General features: G+C 38.4%; 1 protein-coding gene across 2 annotated transcripts in view; it reads right to left on the minus strand.

Moving 5' to 3' along the window:
* The window catches only part of VTI1A (vesicle transport through interaction with t-SNAREs 1A), a 268,812-nt gene that overhangs the window by 644 nt on the left and 243,976 nt on the right, over positions 1 to 24,192 (minus strand). The window contains exon 8 of one of the 2 annotated variants that reach the window (XM_035547876.2): positions 1 to 2,436. This exon is cut by the window's left edge and continues 644 nt beyond it. Coding sequence is in view for 1 of the 2 variants with exons in the window: in XM_035547875.2 (XP_035403768.1) it covers positions 2,343 to 2,436 (94 nt within the window). In the remaining variant the exon portion in view is untranslated. The remainder of the gene's footprint in view (positions 2,437 to 24,192) is intronic. The other variant, XM_035547875.2, reaches the window with a different exon arrangement.

Consider the following 24,192-nt stretch of genomic DNA (forward strand, 5'->3'; position numbering starts at 1 on the left):
GATTTATACTGGGATAAGGAAAACTAGCTTCCTTTCAGCTTTTTGCTGATTCCAGCAGGTGGCTAGATAGAGGGCAAAACCTAGTCATAGGTCACTGTTAAGATCAGTAGTCATGAATCAATCCCCATGATAGTTAAATTATTGAGGCAACACTGAAAATGTCTAGGCAACAGACAGAGCTTTAGGTTCCCTTCTTGACGGTTTTCTGCCTTACAAAATATGCATCTCCTAATTTGCTTAGGAGAGGATAAATACCTTCTAACACTGCCAGACTTCTCCCTAATTTGCCTGAACTCAGCTCAGTGCCACCGCTTCAAGCTAACGGCCAGGGTTCCGCTTACACAACCCTAAATGCTTAATTTGAATGCATGTTGCGAGTAAAGGTCAGCCAGCCTCCACGCTATGCAACGAACACCCAAATCTTTCCGTGTTTGAGAGCCCTGTGATACCTACCACACATCTTGCAAGTATGAAAGGAGAGGGTGCCTCAACAGAGACTTGCAGGTGGCGAGGGGGTCCCATTGCCTTGCCGCAGTGCTGGGCTGTCGAGGTAAGTAGCTGAACATGATCAAGCAGTGCTGTACAGAGCAGCACCTCCCAAAAACGTGGTTTTTGTATTACCCAGGAACTTTGGTACCAGCCCAACCCTACAGCCATTGACATGAGCAGGAGGAGAAACCTGGTGTAGAAACTGCTTTTGAACTTAGGCACAAGTTGCATGAAACTCAAAACCCACAGCTGACCATACATGCTTCAACTTGTTTTAGTGAGTACCATTTTTCTTCTGGATCCTTTTATTCTGCATTTATCACCATGTTTCCAGGTCTTAGCTATAATATCAATAGCAACGTCCTTGTAGCTGGGTTATTAATTTCCACGTAGAAAGAGATGGGCCACATGTAGGGCCAAAATCAACTCCCAGGTTTTTATCCCAAAATCAACTTCCAGAGACAGCATAGCAAGTTGGCAGAGACCTCAGGGATGCTGAAACCCCAACAGATCTAAGGCACACATGAAAATTTGGTGCTTAGTTCCTGCTTAATTTTGAGGGAGTTTGAAAGCTGTCAGCTTTTTGTTTCATGAAAGCATTTTAGAGCTTAAGTTCAAGGGCATAAAATCCCTCTCAAATTGTAGTATTTGTAAGGGATTACATACAACGAGTTGAAAAGTTATCATGAAAATTACTTTACTACAACACCAGAAAATGACCCTTGCTGGAGCTATAAGCTTAATTATAAGCCAAATAACCCACACATATCTATAAGAGAGGTACGGCCCACAGGAAAAGAGAAACACAGCTCATTTACACGCAGGTAGCCTAGAAGATGAAATTCTGATATATTGTATGACCTAAAAGCTTGTATAAATTAACATTTTTACAGTTTCTGTTTAAAAGGGGGAACATCACATCAGAATTGAATACACTAAAAATATTTTCAACACATGGTGTCAACATAGGCCAATATGCAAAATCTAGATTTTTGTTTAATGGTAGTCAAGTGCTTGCCACTAAACTATTATTTAGGATCTCTGTTCAATCAGCAATGAATAGGTAAGTACCTTTGTACACCTTTAATAAAGATCTAGTGTATACACTTATCAGTACTTATATCAACATTGGAAGATTTGAAACTGATTCAAGAGATGGACTGTGGCCACAACTATCTTTTTGGGCAAATGATGCTTTATCATAATCTTGATGGAAGTGTTTTGAATAAGCAGAAAAGAAAGATTAAATTAAAAAAAAATAAAAAGTTAAATAATGTTTTGGATTCACAGGAGATATTAAACATCATCTAAAGGTTGCTCTCTTTTAAAAACTACCTGCTGTTCTTAACCTGCTTACCTCTATTACCATGATTCATGATCAGGAGTTAGTCACAGGAGACAGGTTCACTTCCTACATCATTGGTCTGTGCTTTACTCGTATTCTATATCACATAAGGTCAGATACTGCTTGATATTCATACACCCTGTATAGCACAAGAAAAGTGCAAAGACCACTTTTACCTTTCTAAACTCTTCGAACTTACATACTAATTGTCTGGGGTAGAATTGGACACACACTAGGTCTTTCTACACCAGAGCAAGCCCTCCCCCAAACAAATATTAAGATTCCAGAAACACTCAGATAAAGACAAAAAATATAAGAAAAATAATCATCCCCACATACCATCAGCTATGCCATCAATAATACAAAATATTTTACACCACTTGCACCTGAGTTGAATAGTGGAAAAGAGAGGGAGACTCTGTCAGTGCAAGAGAATGATTCATGTGACCACTTTGTCTTAATTACTCAGAACAAGCAGTTTGTTGCTGCTTAGTGAAGAACAAAGATATCAGCGTCTCTTGACAGAAAAATAAATAGCCATCGCGGTGGTGAGGATGATGAAGAGTGCCAGAACAACGATCAAAATTCGGTTTTGGATGATCCTGAAAAAAAGCAGAAGAGACAAAAAGAAAAAAACCAGTGAGAATAGTAGAATATATATAAAACAATAAAAAAGATACAAAGAAAACTATTATGGAGAGAAGGCATGTGCCCACAAATTTAGGATTTCCTACACCATTCTGAATATCTTGATTGTTTTCATTTCTTTCAATGTCCAGTGTTTCTAAACATTTCTTTATGAAGCTATTAAATCCGACTTTAGCATTCAGGAAAGAACGAGCCTTTTCTTAATTATGCATACACATACACATATATTAGAATAACTGAAGTACATAATGTTACAATTTATTAACCTTCTAAAGCAAATTAAATTATTACTCCTCAGCTGATGCAATCCAAGCAGGGTGCTCTGTAGTTGTAAATACCATTAGATTCTTAAAGCCATTCTGAAATCTTCACAGCTTAAAGAAACAATTTATTAATTTTCAAGGGATTTTATCATTAAGGTACAACATTTCAAGGAAACACATGTCAATGAGGTACTTACTTGTACTAAAACACCAAGGGAAAAGTATAAAAGATAGTTTTGAATAAAAGGATGATATAAAGAAGCAAGTGTCAAACTGTGAAGCTTATGTTGTAAAAGCATCTCCTGTCTCTGTAGCATACCTTTACTTTTGGTAATAGGCAAACGTTACACTTACTATCTAGCATAAGAAAATGGAAATTAGTAATAATAAAAAGAAGTAGAAAGTCCTTATATTGTTCAATCATTTTTGTGAGAAATCCCTGCTTCTAAAATCAGATGTCACATTGCTTCAGATTTCGCCTGGAATTAATAGGTCAGTTAAAATGGATAAATCAATTAACATCGGAATTTGAGGTATTTTACAGAAGCATTCTGAATTGTAAGAATCTAATGCTTGTTTTTTCCATTCTCACAGAGGAGGAAGAATATTTTCATAGGCTCTTTGTAAAACAAGAACTTTTGCAAAACATATTTGTACATGAAGCATATCACCAGAATTGGAGAGATACAGCAAACAAAACAAAATAAAACAAAACAATCAAACTCAAACCAAGAAAACCAATAATGAAAGAACCCTAAGTTATTTTTATTATTTTTTTTCTCATCCTTCTGCAAAACAAATCTAAACAAAGCTTTTACTAACCCATGGTAAAAAGAAGTAAAACTGTTTTGTGAAACATTCCAAGTACAAGGCACAAACTTGAAGACAGGGAATGTAACGTGTTAAACTGAGCATATTTCATACAGTGAAAGAGAGAAGAAACTCTAGAGAGCAGAGGGGAGTTTTCCTTGGTAAGTGTTTTTCATTTGGATGCGGGTGAATATACATATAAATTATATTGGAAAGTGTAAAGAAAAATGCAGTTTTAACCAACTCCAGCTCTCTCCCTGCTTACCCCCCACCTAAAGAAAAAGAAGCAAATGGATGGATGAAAACTGTCACATCAGACAGACACCCTCCCCTGTGACACTCTAAAAGGACTAGCTCTCTATCCTCCTGACAGGTTACAAAATGATCACATTTGCTGACACGTCTTCCGCAAAACTGCTTTAGTGTTTGTGTCCACTTTCCTAGCAGGAGATGAATGGGCTGCTTTGTCCTCATTTATCACTTAAAGCTGAACTAAGATCTGTCTCGTTTATTTTTCCCTTCCTCACTAGAAAGGCTCAACCACAGCATTAATTCTTTTGCGATGACAGCTAATTCAAACTTAACAGGCAATATTTACTCTGCCAAAAGGATGAGGAGGAGGGAGGGATGTTTCTCACTCTTAAAAAAAAAAAAAAAAGTGTAACAGGCTAACAAAATAAAGCTAATTAAGGGCTTTTGGTTCTTGTTGGTTTGCACTTCAATTTAACACCTGAACTTACAAGCTTGTCTTTTGTGGTGGGGTGTGACATTCTCTGCCAAACACCTGATAACAAACGATTTGCCCAGGCAAATGCATGAAAACCAGAATATATATTTACTCACTCACCCTCATCACTCCTGAAAAGACACTCAGCAAAATTGAAACTCAGCAGTGAAATAGATTAAAAGCATGAAAACTCTTAAAACATTCAGCCTTAAGTAATACACAGTGCAGCTGGCTTGACAACCATTTTATTTGTGGGATGTGGGCCCCAAGGCATCCATAATGCTAATTTACAAAGGATTAACTGTGAGTGAAACTCGCTTAATCTAACGCATAGTTAGGCAAAGGCATACGTAACATACCGAGTGTTTAAATCAACTCCTCCTATCTCTGGCCCCTGAAAAGGCATTTCACCGTCTGCGATTTAAAATTACAGATTTTTTCTTTTTAAAAGCCAAATCCTCCAAATGCTTTATTTTTAATACTCTGGCAGTATACACCCAATTGCAGGATTATTTAATCACTGTCCATGCCTCTAAAATCCTTGTCAAGAGAACATTGAGCTAGGCATGCTGCCACCTGTATCTGCTAATTGAAGGTTCACTTACAGTGGGAATCTAGGAAATACATATCAAAGTTCAATTTCTAGGAATCTGAATTAGTCTGCACAGTGCAGCAAAAGAATATCATATTAAAAGGAACAAATTAATCATGAAATAGGATGGATGTTATCAACAGACTCCTACACTGAAGTATTATATACTTTTAATATTCAAGCCCACAGTTAAAGATTAATTTTATATCTTTAAAAAAAGAATAACATCGAGTTTTACTGTTTTACTTTCAAGTGAGCAAGTAAAATTAAACTAACTGCAAACTGCCAGAAGGATGGGGCTCGGAGAAAAAGGATAGAGCAGTCTGGTAGCAGTAGGACACTCTTGTGGAGGGGACAGCAAAGAGTGCCTGTGGAAGCCTGATGCCGGGAGTCGCTGCTCAGACAGCAAACACAAGTTCTGGGTGTCAGCACATTTCAGATCTCAAAGTCAATAGGCAAGGGCAACCCTTTAGAGTAAAGAAAAAAATGAAGAGGAAAGGGGGTTTTGCGTGGTGCTACGCAGTCAAGCCAGCTCACAGTGGTAGAACAATGGTTGGCATTGGCAGGACCCATCTGTAGAGAAGCCTATAGTGCTGTCACAGCCAGACACTGCCAGTGGGTATTGCTCTAGGCAAAGCATCAAGGAATTTAAATGGGGGAGGGAGTGATAATACCAAAGGGGAAGAAAATGGGGCCTAACACTCACTACAAAAAATCCCAAAGGCTAACATGCTCACAAGAAGCAGATGATATTCTTTTATCTCTACTACACCTTAAATTCAACAAAATCTGGTGAATGAGGAAGCCCAGATTCTTCTTTGAAAATGCAAAGCATGTTTACAGGGTAAATAATTTAAGAAAGAATATATACTTGAAAGAAGACACCCATTGAAACATCCATGGCTAAAATGCCTGAAGGCAAAAACTTGTGCATTTGCATGCTGCATTTTATTAAGTTAGCACACTGTAGCTTTAAAAGAATGCATGGCCAAATTAAGAGGAATGTGTGACTGAAACATCAAGGATTCCTCGAGTTTACATTATGAATCATAGTGCTGTTGATATGAGATGAATTAACCATTTAGTCGATGCAGCTTGTGCACTGAATTCACACCAAGTTCTGCTGGAGCCCGGCGTGCTGGAGCTCGTTAACAGCCAATGTCTACTGCTCCTTTCATACTTGAAACTCGAAGAGCACAAGGGCTCATTCTGCTTTTAGTTAGAAGAGTCAAAAAATCTGTGCTTTTAAACCAAGCTCCATCTAGTTTATCATGGACAGCAGCCCAAAACATTTGGGTGCAAAACCACATAGAAACAGTAACTAAAGCAGATGCAAGGGGAACATTAAAGGATGCCTGGGAGAGAACGCCGGGCTAACTTGCCAGGCTATCAGCGCTGAAAGCGCATTCTATTGCTGGTGAGTTTCCTTCTGCTCCCCATTTCTAAACACCTGACCCTCTTTCCCAGCTTCTGGTCTGACTACCGGCACGCCGTAGGCTCCCTCTGGAGCCTGTGCCAACTTTATTCTGTGAGTTGATGAGTCACACACATGGTCTGCTTGCCTTTCAGGGGGCGAGGGGATCACCTCTCCGATGCACATGGAGATCACTGCTTTGGAGAACAAGTCCCACACCCATTTCCAAACACTGACATCCCTGGCAAATCTGTTCCCCATACCCACGCCATGCCAGAAATTGTGCTGCCTTTCAGCATTGCGAAACCCAAGATGATTCTCCCCTCTCTGTAGCTTCAGACATGCACACGCACAATGGGTCCAACTCTGTTTGTGACATGTTTAGATCTGTGCCGTATAAACACAAAGCAGTTCCCAAATAAGCTTTTGCAAACCTTACATTAAGGATGCCAACCGTGTTTAAACCTTTTTACAAAACTGCATTCATTAGCAGGGGAGTGCACGACATCTATATGGGTTCAGCCTGATGTCTTGCACATGTCTTAGTGCCTGATTGACCAGCATTGAATAATGATGCCTTGCCATTAAGCACTGATGGTACAATAACAATTGTCATGAAAATTAGCAATCACGGTAACATGTTAACTAAATACGGATATAAACGAACCAGTGCAGACTCTGGGTGCTTAAAGAGTTTTGTGTGCTTAACTTGAAATAATGAAGACTACAAATAAAATACAGAAAAAATTTCTTACAGAAGCTCAACTCTGACACTGATACAAATAAAAAAAAATGCAAACGGCTTGGGAAACCAGTTAGCACACATTCATTACAACACAGCTCTTTATTCTTAAAGAAAATGTCTTGAAAAATAGTGTCCTCAAGAACACAGACTGATTGATGACGGAGCACTGTCCAACAGTGTTTCACTGTAATATATGCATTTAAGATTTAACTAGAAATGATTCCTATTAGTCTACTGGGCAGAAAGGCTTCTTCTTTGTATACAAGAGTACCTTTTAAATGATCACTTTGAATTACATTTTTAGGTACTCTTTTATTTGTGACCTGCAGTTTTTGCTAACATGCAAAAATATAGGTGCATATAAATCAGTGGCAAGTAGCTTTTAAATACCCAACATTCATGAGCAAATCAGCAGATTCAAACAAGCAAAGTGTAGGTCCAGTCACACGAGGAAATACATACTAGTATTTGTGAAATATATATCAGTAAATGTGAATTTAAAGTAATACAGCTATACTCGATTACCTTCTGGGACAGACACCATTATTACTATATCTAAGGACATACTTGCTACTATATATCAGGAGCTTTTAAATCAAAGAACTAGACCCAGCATAGGGGAATAAAATGTTATGATTGGTAAAGCAAAGCCTTAGATACATAATGATAAATCTCTTAAGTTAAGGGTATCTGGGGACTGTTCAAGTAACTATTCATCTTTCCAATCTTTAGGTTTAAGAATGCTTTTCTTAAATAAAAGCAGCTGAAAAGAACTAGACAGGCTGTGGCAAAACATAAGGACATGGCAACCTACTGAAATAAGAGTAAGAGAACCCTGCCTAGCAAAAATTACAGCTGGTTGGAAGTATCTCACTTGAGATATGTTTCATCATTAACAACAGAAGTTAGAAAGCAGAAATATCAGTCCAACAAATACCAGCACAACTTGCATAGAACTCCCTAGCCCACTTTGAACTGACCTTGGAAAAAGCAAAGAACTTGGAAATAATCAAGGTTTTTTCCTCCCTCATAAAACTCTGAAAATAAGTTCAAGTTTTTTGTGTTCTCCAGGTGAGCAGAACCAATTCCATTGTAATTGTCATTGTATATTTAAAGGTGAAAAGGCTCTGGGGCGTGAGGGAATGGGTCTCCCCATGGCTTACTCATGCCAAAAAGGCCAAGCTGCCTGGGCTGCCCCTCCAGTCTGGAGACAGACCATTTCCAGTAGGAGCCTATATCGTGTTCCTTGAATTCCCTCCCAAAGGTGCATTTCCTTGCCTTTGGGCTAGGGGTTCTAGTTTCCCGTGTGCAAATTCTTCTGAAAATCTATAAAAAAATGCTGAAAACTGAGCAAATAATTAAAGATTCAGAATTAGAGGAAAGGGGAATAATAATAATAGAAAAGATGGCATTTTTCTAGGAGAAGAACATTTTTTTTTTTTTAAGAGAGATTTTACAAGGTAACTAATATATTGCTGATAGGGCTGGGGAGTTGTGCATGCAGAGATAAATGCTCTAGCTTTAAAGATCAGTCTTAAGGACTGGAGCTGTATACTTATAATAACATGGATACCAATCTCTAGTTATATTACACTCAAACCACATCAATGTGTTTCCACCTGGGCTCTGAATGAAAGAATGAGTCATGTAATAACAGGTGCAGGAAGGTAGTCACACTATCCAGCTTTAAACATATAAATTATATCTAGCTAATCTCTCTCAGCTCCCTGTGTATATGAGCTAGAAGCCAGCTCTGAACTGTCTTCTCGTTTTCCTGTCCATATATGCATCCCAGGAGAACTAGTCAGTTAAGTTAGCTGGCTAGGTTAGGTGTCTACAGATTTGGTAGGGATGACTATCCTTCAAAGCTTAAAAAGGTCCAAGCAAGAGTGACAGTTTTCCCAAGACCAAATTGGCTTGGAGAAAGCTTGCTCACTCTGAAGGCAAAATCATCCACCAAAAGCTTTATCAAGTTGTAAAGTGTCTTTTTTCATTAATGAGAAAAACTACAGAGGTGAAACTCACCAGTAACGTGGTAGATTTCATCAGTAATTAGCCAGTAAATACCTTGATTCACCATCTCTCTTTAAAGGATCCCATATTTCCACACAAATTTCTGAGCAGAATCAAACCCCCTTCCCCTTTGACAGGAATTCTGGAGGAACGGGAGATGGGAACAACAGTAAAATATCTCCCTGGGATGAATGCCTCCTGAAACACGTTGTGGTTCCATGGCTCAAGGAGATATGTTTTTTATCTCAAGGAGACAGGTTCAAAGAACTATGTTTTGTCACCTTCTGACACTCTCACAATTAAGACTGAAAATTAAACTGAATTTCACAGTATTTGTTAGTTAAAATACTGAGATGTCTAATTCTGAATTGAAATCTTGTAATACTTTCCAAATATAGCAGAAGTGTATGAGCAGCTTTGGTGTATAGTGTTATTTGGTGGCCATCAGGGTCATGAGTATCATAGCTTACATGAATTCTGTCTCAAGTAACTGGCAGTCTCAGGAGGTACAAATAGTACACAGGTGACCACAGAAATCTGGGGGAAAGAAGTGGATGACAGCTCGACCGAAGTGACCTGAGAAGGAAAGATATCTACAAGAATGACTGGAAGACAAATGTACAAAGACTTCAGCATGCAAACTGGAATAATATGGAAAGCTGAAAGAGGACCTCATGGACAGTGGAACTTAAGATAAAAAAGCAAAGGGAAGGATACTGCAATCTACTATCTCAGCTTATTCACTGACTATTTTTAGAACACATGGGAAGGTATTTCTGAAGGATGGAAAGCTCCCTTCCACTTACGGGAGACTGACATTAAACATTTCTCTGCACTGTCCTTAGTGACACAACTTCAGCTTTCTCCTGTCTCCATGTCTGCTCCTTCCATGGAGGGAACAAATTAGATTATTACTGTCATTAGGAGGAACAGCGGGTGGCTTCCGGGGCCATGGAAACTCACCAACCAAAACTGGGGGGGGGGGATTAATTCATTTCATGCAAAGCAGAGGCAACACCAGATCTCTTTGGCAAGTCTAAATGAAGATCATGTGTGCAGTGGCAACTGCAAGTGGAAGGAGTCAAGGTTGCATTAATCTCCAATCAGCCTTTCTCAGGGTACTGAAGTATCAAGAACAAATCATACATTTAGTCACCTGAGCATGACTAAGAACCATAGGCCTCAGCAAACATTACAAGCGCTTTAGAAAGAGCTCTGAGAGAGGGTAGATAGCCCAGCTGTCAGAATAATGGCATTCTTCAGCACACTGACTGCATATAGCCCTTGTCCCCAAACAGTTAATAGGGAAAAAAAAACCCTAACCCCAGCCCCCTCAAAGCTGAAGCAATTACCTCTCCAGCAGAAGAAATGTATGCAAGCTATAAAATGACAAGAACATACATGATTACACATTGGCTTTTATGGTAAATATAGTTAAGTTTACATTCTGTGCAATTTAAAGAAAGCAAAGATGTCTTAAGTCTGCATTTTATCAACTTTCATAATCATCAGATAGCACTACAATATATATCTTAAATGGATGAAAGAAAGTAACATCTTTCACCCTGCCTCACTTTAATGATAAACCTATAGATTTTAGGTGTGATGAACCTGGAGACTGGACATTACTTTGCTTGTATTATTTTCCCCTTATCACACTATATTTGACTGGGCATCTTTGTATGGCAAGTTTGCTACAATTGTCTTAACAGTGTTGACCTCTTTTGTAAAAACCTGGAGGCATCTGCAGCAATTGTTCCTGAAGATGTGCTCTCCAAAATGTTACCATTTCATGGCACTTCTTGAATGATAGAATAGATCTTTTTTTGGTATGTATTCTTTTTTTTTTTTTTTTTTTTTTCAAATGCTCTAAAAGAAAGGAAAACAGTCATGGCTAAGGCCATTTGTGAGATGGCATTAAAAGAGCCTACTCTGAGACAGATAAAAATAATGAGAATCTTTCTGTCAAGAAGGATTTAGAAAATATCACTAGCATTATTAAAATTTAATTTTTTACTGTGCTTTTTGGTTCCCCCTTTTCCAGTGATAATGAGCAGGACTGCACACCTCCACATTGCTAGTACTTGTTTTGAGCAATAAATTCAGCCTTCCAGTCTGAAGACATTTCAGACAACAATTTTGACTGCTATAGGCTTATTTTTCAACCTGTTCTGTGCTTTGAGTCTTCCTATAAAAAACAGTTCATAAGCTAATTTTCCACAAGGCCAGTGGAACAAATAAAAATCAATTTTTGCCCAACTGGTTCAGAGAAAACCTGGGAATAGTGAAGACAGAACAGTGAAAAATAAAAAGAATCGATGTATTCACAAATGGTTTACCTGATAGAGAACTATCAAATTAGTTGACAGGAGATACTTGCCACTATTAGAGTATTTTCTTTTCAGCATGTTACAGTATTTCTATTAGGGGAGCAGAAATGCCTCTACTTTGCTATGACCTCAGACACCTCGGTTTAATAACCACACCGAGCCTCCATGCATTCTGTAAAACTACAGGGCACGAAGTCAAAGTGCAGGAGCACTTGCAGATCTTGCAACCGGTGGGACCTGCAAGCCCAACCTGGCTTAGAGTGGGTGTAAGTTTTCATGATCTCGTAGAAAGAGTGAAGATTCCTGTCTCAGTGAACACAGGGAGACGTTCATGACCTCAGGCCAACCTTGTCAAGAGGAATTTGGTCCATCAAGAAAGGAAAAAATTGTAAAACACTGCCCAGACTTCCCTCCCCAGCTAGAAAAACAGATGCTCAGGAGCACACTGAAGACTAATTAGTTTAATATCTCTTGGAGAGCAGAATACAAATTTTTCCAAAGCTGGGAATCCCATTCTGAGACTTCAAAACTTTCAGAATCCCAAGTACAACTCAGGACATAGACTTTAATATCGAGGTTCAGTCCATTTCGTAATTCTCTCCATTAATTGGCAAGTGATTTTGAAACTGCGATACTGAGATGGGATTGGATAGTTGCTTATGCCTTATGTCTGTCTGCAGTCAGAAAAACATGTCTGAAAACTGAGTGAAGAACAGAAGCTGCTTTTTAATACACATTAAACATCATTCCTGTAGAAATAATACAAATCTGTAATTTACAAGCTTAAATATTAGGGAAGCTATTTTTAAGTAGCTGTAATCTTCACCATAGTATGTAGCATTTTATACACTCTTTCATTTTTATGAGTTGGCATTAGAATGTGACTCATTTTAACAGCAAAAAAAAAAAAAAAGAAAGGATTAAGTATGTCAATCTGAAGTCAAAGCTGCATATTACCTATTTAAGAATATTGTAACACACCATGGAGACATCATTTCTAGGGCCAAACAAAACATTACTCAATAAAGAAATGGTATGAAATGTAAAATATTTAGCAGAGGAAGGGTACTTGGAGTTAAGCAGTTTCACTGCCAGTAAACAGCATCATAATAAATAGTGTGCATCTAGAAAAAATGCATACCTGTTCTTTCCTATTCAAGATGTAACACCTCAGCCTTGGAAACTAATAACAATACTACCCATCTACTAAGCATATGCAGGGGGAAACTAAAAACACCACACATTTTGATTCTGAATCTCCTACAACTGATGTTAATTTGCTTATGATATCTGCCTGATTTAGAGCTAATCTTCTGTAAATTAACTCCTAATGCTGTCTGAAATAATCCTCTTAATGCTGGTCTGTCTTGAGTACTTTATATCAAATACCATGAAATACTCAAGCATATATAAGGCGTACGGTATTTGTAGTGCTGTTGGCTGCTCTCAAATATTTGCTGTGGGCTCAACTGTGCCATGAAGAAACAAGCATGGTGAGGAGCCATGCTGCCTTGGGGCAGCTCCAGGAAAAGCACCGGGTCGTGTTGCTCTAGCTGTCCCCTTTGAAGGGGACAGACAGTACACCAGGATTGTGTCTCGCTGCTCCTGGCCACTGCAGAGAGGAGATGCTCTTTGCCTCTTTACAAAATGGTGCAGGAAGGTGCAATGCCATATTCCAAACTTCCCACCTCCAGAGCACATGATAATGAGAAAAAGCAAACAGTTCGGGCTTTGAGATTTCAGAATGACAAGATCAGTGTTAAACAGCACTAATTATCAGCTAGAAGCCTAATCTGCTAACTGGTTTGAAAAGAGAGAGACAGACAATTTCGTTTCTTCAGATGGGAAAAATACATTTAAGGGTGTTGCTTCAACATTGGTCAACTTAATTATTATTGTCAGTGTGCAAACTCTGTATTCAAAAATATATTTTCTCCACTAAATCCATTGGAACAATTTTCTCTCCCAACGTTAATTTAACGATACAGCTGAAAATCTAATTGATACTGGTGAGCAATGTAATTCCAACATATTATTTTCTTGGTTTTTGAAACATAAATGGCAGGCACACGTTTGACTGAATGGACCTCTTTATGCTTTAACAGGCGGTTTATTGGCCCAGACTCCAACATATAACAAGCACAATTGCAAGAGCAATACATTTTTAATTGAAAAATTCATGTATTTTTACTATGAAAGTGACTCAAATAACAAGAAACTTTGTCAGGTAAAGGGCTTTAATTTATATATATATGTATATATATATGGAATGTTGTTTAGAAATTATATTCTTACCATAGCAAATGCTTACAGGAGGCTATTAAAAGAAAAAAGATATATATTGTTTAAATCGTATTTTATTGGAGCTTGTTTTTTTTCGTATATTAAAGAACAGATAAAGCACAGTGATCAGTGAGCTGTATGTGTCCAACAGCCCTTCAAGAGCCTTGTGGAAATGTATAAAACAAGCAGTGATACAATCCTTTGCCAAACACTGTCATAAATTTTTTATTTGGCAGCTAACATTCTCACTAGTTTTCTTGGCAGCAATTGGGACCTTTAGCAAGAAAGGTGCAGGAGAAAAATACCTTGTTTAGAGATGTTTTCAACACTTTCTGGGATTTTTCAGAACTTCTGCCTGCAGCACATTTTACAACCACAGTCTCCAGTCACCTGATGAGTAGGTGGTGGTTTTAAACTTTTTTTTTTTTAGTATAGACAGCCTACTACCCCCCTCTGGCCTTCAGCCTCCAACGTGAGCGTGGAGGGGGGCTGTGTGCTCCACAGAGATACAAGTGGTTGCTCCTCTCTGTCTAGACACAAAACTGAAAATAATATCAGAATGTACTTTTCATTGCTCCTGATACTATCTGTATCTTATTCCCTGATGACAGAGATAAATGAAAGGCAAACATGTGCTGATTACTTTTGCATTTTTTCTTTGGAGATCTCTGCAGAAAAGCTGGTCACAGGTGCAGCTACCCTGGTCAGCCGGTGGACTGACTGATAAACAGAACTGTGAAATAGATTTCTGTACCCAGAACTGCTCTTCAAGGAGTTTTGATTTTTTTTTTTAAGATATACTAAACTTGACATCTAACGCACAGCCTTCCTGAGTGCACCCAGATATGCTGATGCGTTGTATATGTGAAAATATGGCTCCAGCAGTACAACGACTTGGATTGTACAGGCTGGAATTATATAGTGAGCTCTCACCGATTCACTTACAGAGCAGATGTTTTATTTTATGGTCTTTCACTGTTTCAGAATAGAAATAAGATTAGCCTCTTTTGCATCTCAGCAACTTCCTGCAAAACTTTCACAACATGACACATTTCAGCCCTTCCCATAGACATAAAGAAAACAGTTTGTCTTAACTAGACGTGGACCAGGAGAGGCACGTTTTCCTTATTTGTCTGAAGTTGGAAAAGTTGGAATTTAGTTTTAGACAGTATAAATTTCTTTAAACACAGGCTTAATTAAAGTAACGATGCTACACTTATAAACACAACCTATTATGCTTCCCCACAGCTTGTGTTCCAGTTTTGTCTCTCTTGTTTACCAGGGGCATCTTCTGCTCAAAAACTTTGTAGAGCACACACAGACATCTAGTGGCTGGTGAAAACACTGCAAGCATGTCATTGCATCTGATACAGCTCTATTGGAGACACTGAAGTTATGCCAGGTATGAGTTGAGCTAATTTTGTCTCTGTTACAACTATGGATGGGCAATCAAACAGAGAGCGAATTGCTCTCTTTGTGCCATCTCATGTAATCATGCTGCCTCTGGTGAGAGAGCTGCTCTCTTGGCAACTCTGGCTTCCCAAATTTCCCTAATCGCTGGTTTATTTTAATTCACAGTCTGAGCTATTTTTGCCTTTCTTCAGAACAGCTTTAAATTTCTGTCTCCTTGCTATTATTTCGTTTTATTCAAAAACTGAAGGGTTTAGTTATGTAATATCATTCAACAGATAGGTTCTCTGAATGCAGCTACACACAGTGAAAGGCTATTGGAAAGCGACAGAGTAATACAATTATACAGAAAACAAAACACACCGACAAAAAATATATAGTCAATAATAAATTCTAAATTGCTGGTAGAGGAATACGATTTGATCTACAGCCCACATCCCTCAATGGAAAGATGTCCATAACTTCAGTGGGGTTTGAGTCCCACATCTGCAAAGGAGATCAAGAGCCACGGTTTTGCACAACGTTGTAAGAATTCAGCGCCCTGATTCTGCTCTCAGTTACACCAATTTAAATCAAGCGGTACTCGGTGGTGTCATAACCCTGTACATCTGTGTCAGACCCTGTGTTGCAAGGGCAGAGTTGATGCCAAGAATGCAAAACAGATGTTGCTTTCCTAATGTTTTCTTGTTGTCATTTAAGTTGTTTTTGTTGGGTTCTGTTTTGATTTTGGTGAACAAAACAGGTCAGCAGGACTTTTCAGAGGGCAGACTGGAGCAACATTTCTGCATCTTCTCTTTCGTTTTGTGTGTGTGTGTGTGAATATGCAGAGAGTTTGAGTTACAAGTGGGAAAAATCTTTTTTTTTTAACCTTCATTTGAGCTATGCACTGTTCCCTTGGGGCAAAGTGAAAGGTAGCTATTTGCGGATGGGAAAAAGGGCTTTTGTGAACGGCAAAACTGCATCACCGAACAGCTTAAGAAAAAGATTTTTTGAAGTTATTTTTTACTACGATTTTAAGAGGAAAGGGGGATAAATATATCTTTTTTGCATGTTGACTCATTAACAAATTTAGCAATAAACACTTTATAATTAAGTCCACTAGTTTACTGCTGTCCAGAAGTTTCTCAATACTCTTTGCACAGAAGGTTTTGGAAAATGTAGAACTAAGTAACAGGGAAGGCAACTCCCAACAGCTTGCTCAAGCAAATCTATCAGAGGCTTAAACTCACTTCTGAACACTGAAATTTGAGATGCAGTATCAAATAAGCAGCTCTTTTTCCCTCAAGAGAAGAAACTGGGTGTAGCTAACCTAGTGCATAATAGGTTTATTCTCATTCACAAAACAGGAATTACTTTATGGCCCCAAAGTAAAACTAGCGCAGAAATATACTAGCAGATTTGCTGCAGATGTGTGTTGTGACACGTATGCAGGGAATCTGCTATTAATCACATGCTAAGATTTTAATATTATGTAGGGTAATGCAGGCAATCATTATAGTGAAGGTTCTGGATTCATAAAAGCCTAACCCACAAATGGTCTTTTAAATTTAATACATTTGAGCTCACTCTCACACTGCACCAGTTGAATTCCCCGATTCACAGCCTCCCCCAGCCCCCTGCACCCCGTTACATACATTTATTTCAGTATCTGTTGTGTGTTTCTTTTTGTGTTTGTGCTCAGCTTCTTTCACCGTGACACATGACAGTTGTTGGTGAAAGTGCAGCTTTTCAATTCTCCCCCTCACCGGACTATGACAGGAATGTCCTTGTTAGAGGGGCTGTTTGTGAGACCTCTGGATCCGTACCTAGCGCAGGAAATGGTCTGGCTCAAATGCTGGAAAAGCCATCCTTCACCTGAATCCTTCACAATTTGTGTCCGAACATAACTAGAACCTACGTATCTGTACCCGGGCTAGGATTACTGCGGACAATTATACCGTGGAAATGCATTATTCTGACAAAGCAATCAATCACATTATTTCTCACAATTTCAGTTCACCCCTAAAATTTTCCTTACCTCCAAAGCCAGCTGGATATTATATTACCAAAGCTGTTGAAAGGGTGTAACACTAACCATGAAGCCAAAGGCCACTAAAACTATGCAATGAATAAATTTTTATTGTTTGCTCAGCATTGAAATCTCATTAGGGCTCATAACTCATCGGCACACTGCAAACATTTGCATCTGCTGATCATGAGAACTTAGAAGGAATGTACACCTTTGGCTAATTTACTTGTTACGTTTTCAGATGAGACTGCGTGCGTTGCTTTTTACTTTCTTTTAAAAAAATCCTTACCCGGTTGTGATTTGAATGTCCACTTTTTAAACTGCACACATTAAAACTTTCATTTACAGGCTCTCAAGGTTGTTCTGTTGCTGGCAATGTTCATGATCATCATTTTACAAAAGCTTCATTTGACTTAGTATTCAGGACAATCACTGTTTGAAAACTGTGCCCCATAGAGCATTTCACTTCATTCATCCTTTCCGCTTTATGCAGTCACATTTTAATTAGATTAAAATTTGTCCTCCAATTAGCTTTCATTAAAGTATATAGTTTACAGCAAAAATCTCCACTGAGTTGTGCTTCAAAACTGTGCCTAAAGTTTAAAATGAAATGACTGTGCGAATGAAGTGATTATGAAGATTATTACTATGCAAAAAACATCAGTCGCTTCTTGGTTTACTTATACATTTAACTCTGTAATTTATTTTGCCAACTTCAATACCTCTGTGTTCTCCAGAGTGGTAATCATAATAATACCTTGCAGTTAGAGGATACCTTTCATTCCTGAGGATCCTTAGGGGCCTGATTCTGCAATCCTTATGCACATCAGTAGCTCTGAAGTCCCTGAAAGGATCTGAACGAGCACTGCTTGCTCCACGTGAACCAAACCTAACTGCAGGTCGAGTCCTGCTCTCGGGTACCCACGTAGCATGACTTGGTTTGTGCAGCTCAGAATGCAAAGCAGGTATGACCATTGTGTCAAAAGTCCCCTCACCTATTTCTGGCTGAGATGTAGCAGCTGTTTAATGGAGCATGGCTACAAGATTCACGTCTTTAAATGTGAAGACAGATATTCCTCCCCTCCCAGTTAAAACTGCAGAGAAAACTGAGGATGTAATTATCCAAAGCGGAAACGGCTCAGTAGGATGCTGGGGCTGCATCCCTTGTGTCACTCACACTCATGTCTTCAGATGCAACTCTGCCAAGTATCGGATGCCCAGTTGCTAATACCTACTGCACATGCAAATTTATTATGTGCTGAAGGCAATATAAAGTTTACAGTTCGCAAGGCTGATCCTACAACCAGAACAGACATTTGTTCTGGAGCAATCTCTCAGTGGAACACATGGGACTCTGTGCTGGAGCAGAGCTCTGCAGAAATGGATCTGTTTGCAGGAAATTCTCTTCCAATAGCAAGAGCTATAAATATATACTCATATTTGAGAGAGAGAGAGAGAGACAGAGAGAGAGGGATGCAGCCAACATCTTAAAACTAAAAATAGAGATACTCGGGTTACAAAAACAGGGACCTGTCTTTGCTCTAGCAATATATTTCCAATAGGAGGAACACAGTTGAAAACAAATATTTTACTACAAATGAAATGTAGTTTACAATGATGAGAGAGCTATTTCAGCAAAATGCAGGAGTGTAAAAAACAGTATCTCCTATTTTTCATGCATTAATTGGTTGAACAATCAGTAAATCTTCACATCACTGAAGTAACTAGCATTATTCCCACTTAGCAGATGACAAATCTAAAGTTTAAGGGTGTCAAAGGCTAGAGGGGAGTTTATTGTTTAAATGTTCTGACTCCATGCCCTGTACCCAAGCCAAGACCGTGTTTCCAAGATGCAAAGCATCCAGCAGCAATACTAATTTTAGAAGCCATGATCAGGTCCATCCCTTCCTCCCCCTGCTCCCATCTCCTCTCGGTGTTCATTTCTGCCATCACGTTACAGCATGCCAACCTCAGTTGTGCTGATTCAACAGCTCGTGGGTCTATGCGATGAATCAGATCAAGGAACTGATCCAGGATAAAAAAAGAAAATGAAAAAAAAAAAAAAAGAGAGTCTGGGAGAGAAGAGCTGTTTTAGAGGGGATCGATTCCATTTCAAGATGTTGACCCTAGAACAGAAGTGTCTATGAAAACGAGAGGGCAGCTGGATGCAGCACAGGGATAGAAGTGAGTAGTTTTGGGGGCAAGAGATCCCACTGTTGATGATGATGGTTTCAAATCACAGAACTGAGGTCTAAACTGTCCTGAAATGATTGCATTTTCATGTTTTAACTCTTTTATATCTCTCCTTCCTTTTACTTTCCTTTGCATTCTTTGTTCTGAGTAAGAGTGTAGCTGCTCTGTACTACCTTTCCACAAGAAATTTGCACAAGGCAATTTAGAAAATCTAAGTATTTCACTTTCCTCAATTAAAATCTGGAACACCAAATTCACAATTACATTGACTATATTGCAGAAATAATGCTCCATTTCCTCAGTGGAGTTGTTGTGTTTCATAAAATACAGACAAACTAGTCATGCTGTATGTCAAGGGTGCATTTACAAATAGTTTACAAAGGATTTAGGTGATTAGACATACTCTGAGACAGTTAATCAAATTTAAAAGCCTATTTTAGAATTCTACAGATCAAACACTTACAATCCTGGTTATTGCTTTCTACCTTATATCCAACCCTAATGCACACCATTATAACATTCTGCTAACTCTTTATAAATGATTTGTGTTAGCAAAATAAAAATAAAAAAAAAATAATTAAATGAATAAAAAGAAGCCCAAATCCTACCTTAAGCAATGGGTTAGATAATTAGGACTTTGAGACTCCTAGACTAAATGAATCAGATCCAAGAATCAGATCTTTGGAGGTAGTTAGCCAGTCTGTGCCATGAATTAGATACTTCAGGGCCCTTAAAAATCTCAGCCCTCATCACTCTGTACATGGGACTTATGCAATTTTAAAAAGTTGGCCAAGTGTCATCTGAAAAGGCACAAATGCTGAAGTAATTACAACAGCTGAGGAACACATCTTTTCTTAGACAAAACATCAGCATCATGACAGGATGCTTAGAGCTTCAGCACTTCATGCTGGTAGTGGAAAAAAAGCCCAACAATAGAAGCCTTGAGGAATGCTAAATATAATTGGTATACTTACAAAATACAGTGTGCTTAGTTAGAAAATAATGATAAATTATTTCTTGTGATTTTACTCAGCCATTTTAAGCAGTCTTTTTTTTTTTTTAATAGTTTTTACTTGGTACTGGACCTATGGAACATTTTTAATGAAGAAATAACCTTAGTTTACTTTTTATTGCTGTGTGATTTATAAAGTTAAAAAAAAAAGTGATATCTGTTCTGGTGGTATAGTGTATTTGGTGCTATTTTTGCCTAGGAATGGAAACTCGAACTGGAAATAGAGTCATTCATTAACACTTACAGGATGACATCCCGTTGACAGGCATGCAAACTTGGAAAGGTGCTACACAGGCAGTCTGAAAATACTACACTATATTTTTTTACTTCTAAGCTTCAATTAAGTAAATGTTAAAGAGGGATCAGTACTTCGTTAAGGCTAAGGGTTCATCGTTTGCAAGAGATCATCTTTCAGAAGTACAAAGACAGAAAAGTCAAGGCACTAACTACTAAATAAACTGTTTACACAACAGAAGTGGCACCTTCAAGCCACTCTACAGCGAGGTGCCATGCCACTGCAGATCTCATTCAGATTTCGATTTTAAAGAACATTCCTCAGTACTATCAGAAAGGTCATCAATCTTTCCTGCGAGGTAGTTGGTTGTATTTGTTGTATTTTTTTAATGTAGGGAGAATGAAAATCATAAAAGGCATGAAAATAGAGTTGAGGTAGATATATTCAGATTCTAATATAGCTAGCATGCTGTTGGTGCTAATGAGCCCTTAGCAAGTGATCCTTGTCTGATACGTTCTACCAAACAAAGTACACTTACAGAAGACACAAAAATAAAAAAAGGCAACTTTAAACCTCTTGAATTGGGTCTGGGCCTAAGAATCACATTTGAGCTTGCTCACACAGTCTTGCTTCCAAAAGACACACAAAATTGTAAGGACCTTTATAACGGGAAGTAAGTAAGGAAGGAAGACAAACTTCCATTTAAGATCTGGCATTTCAAAATGGCAGAAAGAGCAACTGAACCCTGGAGGGTCTTGTCCCTCTGTCAAATTCCTACAAGAGCAGCTCACAGGACTTCAGGTCTATCATATCTAAATCAAAATGTCAGGACTCAAAAGCCACACCATAAATTGTGCCTTCTGAAATCTAGGTACATAATCCTCTTGGCTTTGCTTTCCATTGGACTTCTCCAATCCTGTGCATGCCTCTCTATGGTCAATGGAGACATGCCTTCCCTTTTTTCTTAGAGAATACCTCTACTAGCCCCCAATTTTAAAGATTTTAAATGATGCACTCTGTCATTCTTTTTCCACCAGCTTCCTTGTTTTCTTGCTGGTTCTAAAAAAACCTTTGACCTACTCATGAGAATGCCATTTCTATTTCTGTCATCCCAAATTAACAAACGAGGAGAAGGGAAACTCCCCTGTCACTCCAAACCTTCACCCTCTGAGTTCCCCTGACTCATCGTAGCCCTAGTGCTCTAAAATAAAGCAAGTATTAAAGGGCTGAAGCTTCAATAAGACATCAGCACTTGCTTATATGATATCCCAAATCGCAGGCTAAATGGCAGTGGCGGCCAGTGAGAGCAGGTATTTGCTTCGTGCTGTCCCTTTGGATAAAATGGATTTATGGCCGCCAATTCTAAACAAGGCTGCTATTGTCTCTTCACATTTTATCAGCCTCCATTATTCATTTATGTTGATTTTGATTGATGAAGACACTTTAAAAAAGGGGGGAGAAGGGAGGAGGGGTAGAGGAATACTTCAACTGTTTGGTCTCTAATTCCTGTGAATCTATAGTTCATACTGGAAGAGTGTTCCTCAAAAGAAATGTCAACTTGCACATTTTTCCTTTCGCCTTTCTCTCTTCTGACTGAAATATGGGAAGTGGAGCACAAGCAGTGCTTCCGATACATATCTGATCACCACAGATGGTGCATATCACACTGCAATCAGCCAGGAAAATCAGCGTTATTCTTTTTAATGAAAAAAGTGTTAAAACTTCTGCAAAGCCTCTTTTACATATTTACTTCCTATGCCTCAGCTAATTAAGTTTTAGACTAGCTTGATATGTCAAAAATTACTCGGCTCACAGAACTGAACCTAAGCAGACTAGATATAATTTCTTCATTCAAAGTGAAAGCATCTGACAGAAAGCTACTCTGATGACTCTGCGGAAGTCATAAAGAAATGGCCCAGCTTTTGCTTGTTTGCTTCCAAATGTATGGTATTTACTGACCTCTCATTAAAATATCTTGACAGAATACAGATTATAAATTATCAGATACATTTCTTTTCCATGGGAGACCATGTCTGAGGCCTAAAGGGAAAGAGATTCCTGAGAATTGTTTAAATTCAGTTAACTTCTCTCAAAGTTTTAAATGAGCTTCTGCGCAAGTACTACAAACTTGCCAAGCTCTCTGCTTACTTATGAAAAAAAAAAAAGAGCAAGACAGACACATTCACCACATGTTTGCACCTCTCCTACTCCAAGATTTGTCCCAGCACATGCTGACTACAACATTCAGTTGACTGCCATGGCCAAGGACATCCTAGTACCCTCTGAATATTTGGTTGCAGGATTTTCTTTCTAGTTCCGCCCCTTTTTACATTTTAAATACTATAAAGAAATCATAACACAGCAAGAGAAGTAGCAAAAAAATGGACAGATAAGTTGAGAATAGACTGTCATTTGATGTCAGAGTCACCACCATGCTAAAGAATCAACCTCTCTCTTGAAATTTTTGTGGCTAAAGTATTGGTGTTTTACAATGACTGCAGATTCAGGAAGAGAGCTTTGCTTTTTCCTATTATCTGAAAATCTGTGGTTAGAAACATTATGTGCAAAAAAGAAAACTTGACTTCCAAGAACAAATAAGCAAAGGGAGGAAGAGTCAGTGGAACTGCTGAATACACAAAAGCCTGTTGCTTGACCACTCAGTTTGTTCTACAAAGCATAATTGCATGTGCCTTTTTAAATATTATGTGGTTCTTATTATTACTTTGTCTACCATCTTTCATGTTTCAAGGGAGTAGTCTTGCTACTAAGTTGTATTAGGAAGAAACTCATTCTAATTACTCTATATTTCTGCAGAAGCTGTAATGGCAAATCCTGTTGATGGACACAAGAATGTGTGCAAAATCAACCAGTTCTGGTTTTGAAATTCCCATCTTCACAATTTTGACTTTTCAAAATGATCTGCTCTTAATACAATGCTAGTTGTCAAAGGCTGTCAAATAAACGATAAAGCTCTCAGGAAATAAACATCTCTCCTCTAGTAGGTTTGTATATATTTCCGCAAAAGAGAAGAATTCTAAAAGTAAATAAACACATGGGAGGATTAGAGAAGCAATAAACAAAAGCATTTCCTCATTCTGAATTTAAGAAAAGAGAAGCCTCTTTCCAGCCACTGCCAGGAAATATTACTGCACTGAGGTGAAGTTTGTGCTATCTAGAATATTGTCATAATATTAATGCTAAGGCATATGTATACGTCCTCCTGCATATATGCACACACAGACACACTGTATGCATATCCCCTCCAAAATTCAAAACAACTTTCTAACATGCCATTATGGATTCACAGGCAGAGGATTTTAATACTTGTTTGAATGATTACAGGATTCCTTTTTGTTGTTGTTGTTGCTGCAAAATGATAAAGCTAATGCTGAAACCTTTTAGTTGCAATGAAGGAGTTTACAAGGTTCTTGATCCCTGCACCCCACCTCGATTCTCCTGCGATCCTGCTGAAAGCTTTAAAACAGTCCCCAGCACCAACATGGTACAGAGCCTGTTGAACATGCTGATCTGCTCATGATTACTCTTTGCCACTGTAAAACAATCTAACTCCTCAAGTGAATGGAGTCTGTAGCAACAATGGTGTTATTGACTTGTTGCTCCAGCTCTATTTAGTTATTACCCTCGAGGCCACAATCAATAGACTTTGCACCAAGT

Source organism: Cygnus atratus, chromosome 7 (assembly GCF_013377495.2).
Source record: "Cygnus atratus isolate AKBS03 ecotype Queensland, Australia chromosome 7, CAtr_DNAZoo_HiC_assembly, whole genome shotgun sequence".
Taxonomy (NCBI): domain Eukaryota; kingdom Metazoa; phylum Chordata; class Aves; order Anseriformes; family Anatidae; genus Cygnus; species Cygnus atratus.